The 5848-nt window shown below is 32.9% G+C and overlaps 1 protein-coding gene across 1 annotated transcript; it reads left to right on the forward strand.

Annotated features, from left to right (window-relative positions):
• The first annotated feature begins 2966 nt into the window (after positions 1-2966).
• On the forward strand, positions 2967-4969 carry LOC120083573 (L-ascorbate oxidase homolog). The gene is made up of 2 exons (XM_039039394.2): positions 2967-4443; positions 4531-4969. The coding sequence occupies exons 1-2, from the start codon at positions 3083-3085 to the stop codon at positions 4829-4831; spliced, it is 1662 nt and encodes a 553-aa protein (XP_038895322.2). The 5' UTR covers positions 2967-3082; the 3' UTR covers positions 4832-4969.
• The last annotated feature ends 879 nt before the right edge of the window (positions 4970-5848 follow it).

Consider the following 5848-nt stretch of genomic DNA (forward strand, 5'->3'; position numbering starts at 1 on the left):
TGGATAAATGCATATGTAAGTGCCAAATGCATGCTTATGATGTTGCCATGATATTGTTTGTGAAATTTCTATGGAAACTGAGATTATACCTGGACTACATAAGTTAGCATGCTTAATAAAAAGTGTTTGGCGGGAAAATATAGTCAACCTCAGTCGGCGAAAAAATAATAGTCAGTGACAACCGGCGGGAAATATAGTCAAGTTACCTAAGCATGGCTAGCGGGAAAAGAATTGTCGATGTACACATTGGCAGGAAAAGTGGAATATAGGAAAGTTTCCATAAAAAGTTGTTATGATTGATAATATGTCCATGATATAAACATGCCAAGTATAGCATGGAAATGGAGGATGATAATTGAATGAATGTACACATGATCATGCATAGATTACACTGGAATTGTGATTATGTGATTGATTTCCCAAAAATATGTTTTTCAAAGTGATTATTATTCTAAAAAGAACCACTCACTGGGCTTAGTAGCTCACACTCTTCCAAATGTTTTCTTATATTCCCCCTCCCCCCGCCTCCTCCCCCAGGTAGCAAAGCGGAGCGTTCAGGAAGGAGTCTACTAACCACCAACACACCAGGACTTGGTAAATTCTCAGGGCACAACTCGGATCATGTAATAAAGAATATAGGAAATTGAACTATGTGTATGAAAGTTAGATAGATTATTGTAAACATGTTAAAATCTTAATAGATATGGGGGGAAATGTAAATTGAAATACTGTCTTGAAATACTACTTGTGTACCCTCACACTCCCTTCCAGGTCTTAGGGACTAAGGCTAGGGAGGGGGTGTGACAATTTGTGTCTGTCCTTTAAAGAAGATTTGCACGTATTTTCCGCTCTAACCATAGCATTAAAAGGATACCAATAAGTTTTTGACGTTATTGTCGAGGAAGAACAAATCAACACGAGTTTTATTTAGAGAAATTTGTATAGATAGGAAAAATGTCAAACTATTTACAGAAATAATAATAATAATAAAAAAAAATACTGATAGACACTGATAGACTTCTATCAACCTCTATCAATAATAGACTTGTATCAGTTTCTATCAATAATATAAATAATAGATTTCTATCAGTTTCTATCACTGATAGACACAGATAAACTTCTATCAACGTCTATTAGTGATAGACCTGTATCAATTTCTATCACTAATAGACGCTAATAGACTTCTATTAGTGTCTATCTATGATAGACATTGATATCACAACTACAATTAATTTTTTTTGTTTGTGTAAATATTATCCCTTATTTTTTTATTTTTGAAAATCTCCCTTTTATTTACTTTCAATTTGTGATAGTATCTAATTTGAAAATAGACACTTTCAATTTATGGGGTTCGAGTAATAATAAATGATTCTTGAGTTTTTGTTTTCTTCACTATTAGATAACTGTTAGATGTAACAATAAATTTTATTTGATCCCATGCTGAAAAAATTGGTAAATTACCTTTTTAGTCCCAAAGTTTTGAAGAATAAGTGTGTTTGATCCTAAATTTCCAAAACATAGTTTTTTAGTTCCTGAATTTTTTAGAATAGATACATTTGGTTCTTGGATTTTTTAAAAGGTGTCTTCTTATATCTCAAGTTTTTAAGAATATGTTTAAAAGGTATCACCTATTTTTCTTTTTATTTTATATAATTATATGAACCTTTGAATTACAAAAATATGTTTAAAACTAGTCGAACATCACTAGCTCATTGTATGAACTTGTAAATTTAAATGACACACAAAAGTTCTCTGTCGGGATTGTGTAGCATCTTTACCAATATTTTTATACTTTTATACTGGACGGGATGTTAATTAATAATTAGTCATTGGGATAAATTTGGGCACAAAGCATTCAAAATTTGATGCTTCGAGGTCTCGTCATTTGGGCCCATAACAATTTTGTTTCCAATGTTTGTTTTTTCAAAATGTATATTTATTTCCTCTCCATTTCTCTGCTATGAAATTTATCTTTATTAAATAAACACTTAAATCAGCAGTCAAATTCTAAGAAAGAAATAAATAAATAAACAATCTTTTGAAATCTATTTGTTTTTTTTATAATTTTTAAAATTTGACTTGATTTGTAAAATTATAACTACAGAGTTGATATAATAAAATATAGAAAATTATGAGTAAAAAATATTACTTACAAGCTTAGGTTCCGTTTTGTAATAATTTAGTATTTTATTTTTTGTTTTTGAAAATTATGTCTAAAGACACAAATTCCGCCTTTAAATTTCTTTCTTTGTTATCTACTTTTATTTTGAAACTAAAAAAATTGTTTTAATTAAATTTTTTTTAAAAAAAAAGAAAATTTAGCTAAGAATTCTACTATTATACTTAAAAAATATGCAAATCATCGTAAAAAAACAAAGAGAAACCAAAAGTAAAAAACAAAGAGGGTCCTTAATTATTAGTTTTTTTTTTTAGCTTTAGTAGTTTAAAATAAAGTTTTGTTTCCTTGTGATTTCTATAAAATGGGTTTTTGTTTTAACCAATGAATGGTTTGAATCCAAAAACAAAAATAATCTCTTAAAACTTCTAATTAGTTTATAAATTTAACATTTCTCAAATATATTATACAAATCAACAAGAACCTGATGGACGGAAAGCTTAAATTTATCAAATATACAACCAGAAACCATATCTTATAAACCGGGCGAGAATTATTCACTCGTCTAAATTAATCATCTAGAATCTATCCCGTTAAAGAATAAAATAATTTGCAACTTTAAGGCAAGATCCAGTTTAGTAAAATATAGTTTGCACGCGTTTTCGACTCAGGATATTATGGAGAGTCAACCTCTAATTTAAGTAAATATTTGGTTGGTGGCCATTATTTTTAGGGGAATATGCAAGGCGAGAAAAAGTAAATTAGAGAAAAAGTAGCAGTTTGAATGGTTGGGAAGTTAACCCTGAACGTGTATATAAATGAAGGAATCGAAGGGTTAAGCATTGGGGAACGGGATAACAACCTATCTTCTTGAAATATAGGGGAGATTTTGAGGGTAAAAGCCTGCTCGAGAAAAAAGAGCAGTGACTTGACAAAAAGATCAAAAGAGAAGGGGGAGAGATACAGATGGCTAGGTTAAGGTTTAACTTGTTGCTATGCATCCTCTCAGTTGCAGCAATGTCAACCGTTCAGGGTGAAGATCCTTATTTCTTCTTCACGTGGAATGTCACTTATGGCACCATCTCTCCCTTGGGTGTTCCCCAACAAGGCATTCTTATCAACGGTCAATTTCCCGGACCTAATATCAACTCCACATCCAACAATAACCTAGTCATCAATGTCTTCAATAATCTCGATGAACCCTTCCTTCTACATTGGAGCGGTGTTCAACATAGAAAGAACTCGTGGCAGGATGGACTACTTGGAACCAATTGCCCAATCCCACCAGGGACAAACTTTACCTATCATTTTCAAGTTAAGGACCAAATTGGAAGCTTCTTCTACTACCCATCAACTGCCATGCACAGAGCTGGAGGAGCTTTTGGCGGCCTTCGAATAAATAGTCGTTTACTCATTCCTGTTCCTTATGCTGATCCTGAAGATGATTACACTGTACTTATTGGTGACTGGTACACCAAGAGCCATTCCACTCTTAAGAAGTTCTTGGACAGTGGTCGCTCCATTGCTAGACCTGATGGGGTCCTAATTAACGGAAAGGCTGCAAAGGGTGATGGAACTGATGAGCCACTCTTCACCATGAAACCTGGAAAGACTTACAAGTATCGAATTTGCAATGTTGGACTAAAAACATCTCTTAACTTTAGGATCCAAGGCCACACCATGAAGTTGGTAGAGATGGAAGGCTCTCATACTGTCCAAAATGTTTACCAATCACTTGATGTCCATGTGGGACAATGTTTTTCAGTGCTTGTCACAGCCGACCAAGACCCTAAAGACTATTATATGGTTGCATCTACTCGATTCACTAAGAACATTCTTGTCGGCAAAGGCATTGTTCGATACACCAATGGAAAGGGCCCTGCCTCTCATGAAATTCCTGAGGCACCGATCGGTTGGGCTTGGTCCCTTAATCAATTTCGTACTTTCCGTTGGAACCTTACTGCCAGCGCTGCTAGGCCTAATCCTCAAGGCTCGTATCACTATGGTTCCATCAACATTACTCGCACCATTAAGATAGTCAATTCTGCCACTACGCTTGATGGTAAGCTACGATATGCCATCAATGGAGTCTCTCATGTTGACCCTGAAACTCCATTGAAGCTTGCAGAATACTTCGAAATCACCGATAAGGTCTTCAAGTATGATACAATATCTGATGAAGGAGTGGCAAAAGATGCAAACACGGTAACTATTGCTCCTAATGTTGTTAATGCAACCTTCCGCAACTTCGTAGAGATTATATTTGAGAACCACGAGAAGAGCCTCCAGTCATGGCATTTGGATGGCTACTCCTTCTTTGCTGTTGCGTAAGTATCAATGACCATAATTAATTAAAACATATAAATGCATATGTTCTACACATGGCTAATGAATTCTTTATCGATGTTTCACAGGATTGAGCCTGGGAGATGGACTCCAGAGAAACGAAAGGATTATAATCTTCTAGACGCTGTGAGCAGGCATACAATTCAAGTTTTTCCTAAATCATGGGCAGCTATTCTTCTTACTTTAGATAATGCCGGAATGTGGAACTTGAGGTCTGAGTTGACAGAAAATCGCTACTTGGGACAACAGCTATACTTCAGTGTTCTTTCACCTGCTCGCTCCCTCAGAGATGAATACAACATCCCAGATAACACTTTGCTTTGCGGTTTGGTCAAAGACATGCCATTACCCAAGCCATATACCATCTGAGACCAGTATTCATCACCCCTCCCCATTCTAATTGTGAGACTATGATATTTATAAGGTTATCCTAAATGAGGAATAGGAATTATGTTATCCTATATTGCAACTAAGGAAAACTAATAACAAAAAGACTTTTTCTCCAAAGGAACAACTAGGGCAAGCTGCAAAAATTAAAAGTCTTTGAAGAACTCTTAAACCAAATTGCTTTCTGGCATATAAAGATCATTTTCTCCATGATATAGAAGGATAAATTTAAACAATTTAATCGCATGATTATTTTTTATAAGCTAATTCTAAAAGTGCTTTATTTGTTCCTAAGCTGAGTTGCAAGCTAATTAACTTCTTAAGCCTTTTCATATTCAACTTTTAAAGTACTTAGGTGACTTTACAATTATCAAGATTTCTAATTGATTATTGTAAGAAATTAAATATTCATAATGAAAAAAAGATAATAAATAATAATAATAATAATTTAGAAAGAAAAAAAAAACCCAAGGCAAACCAAACCAGCCCAGCCTTTTAACATACTATATAAAAATGGGAAAAAATCAAAATTTATCCTCTTAAACTTGACTAAGTTATAAAAATATTTACTCAAAATGTACAAATATTTACTTAAATGTTAATTTTCATCAATTCGAGGGACTTAATAATTATTTATTATGGCAATTTTTATCTTCTATTCAAATTTGCCGCTAAACCGACCAATTTTAGAAAATAGTGGTAAAAAAATCTCTAAATACTCACAATTTTTTTTTACATAATTCAACTTTTGTATTTAATTTAATTGACAGAAAATAGGTCTAATTTTAAAAAGCCAATAACATAGAATAAAATGGCTATAGCTTATATAAATTTGAGGTGCACAATGTGTTTCACGTAATTGTGTAATATATTTGTTTAATAAATTAATAGAATTTTTGTGTTTCACATAGTTGTCTATATATCTGTTTTATAAATTAATAGAATTTTCAAGTTTTTTTTTTTGTTTGACAATGATATAATTTAATTATACCAGAGTGA

Source organism: Benincasa hispida, chromosome 8 (assembly GCF_027475165.1).
Source record: "Benincasa hispida cultivar pf3 chromosome 8, pf3_genome.v1.1, whole genome shotgun sequence".
Classification (NCBI taxonomy): domain Eukaryota; kingdom Viridiplantae; phylum Streptophyta; class Magnoliopsida; order Cucurbitales; family Cucurbitaceae; genus Benincasa; species Benincasa hispida.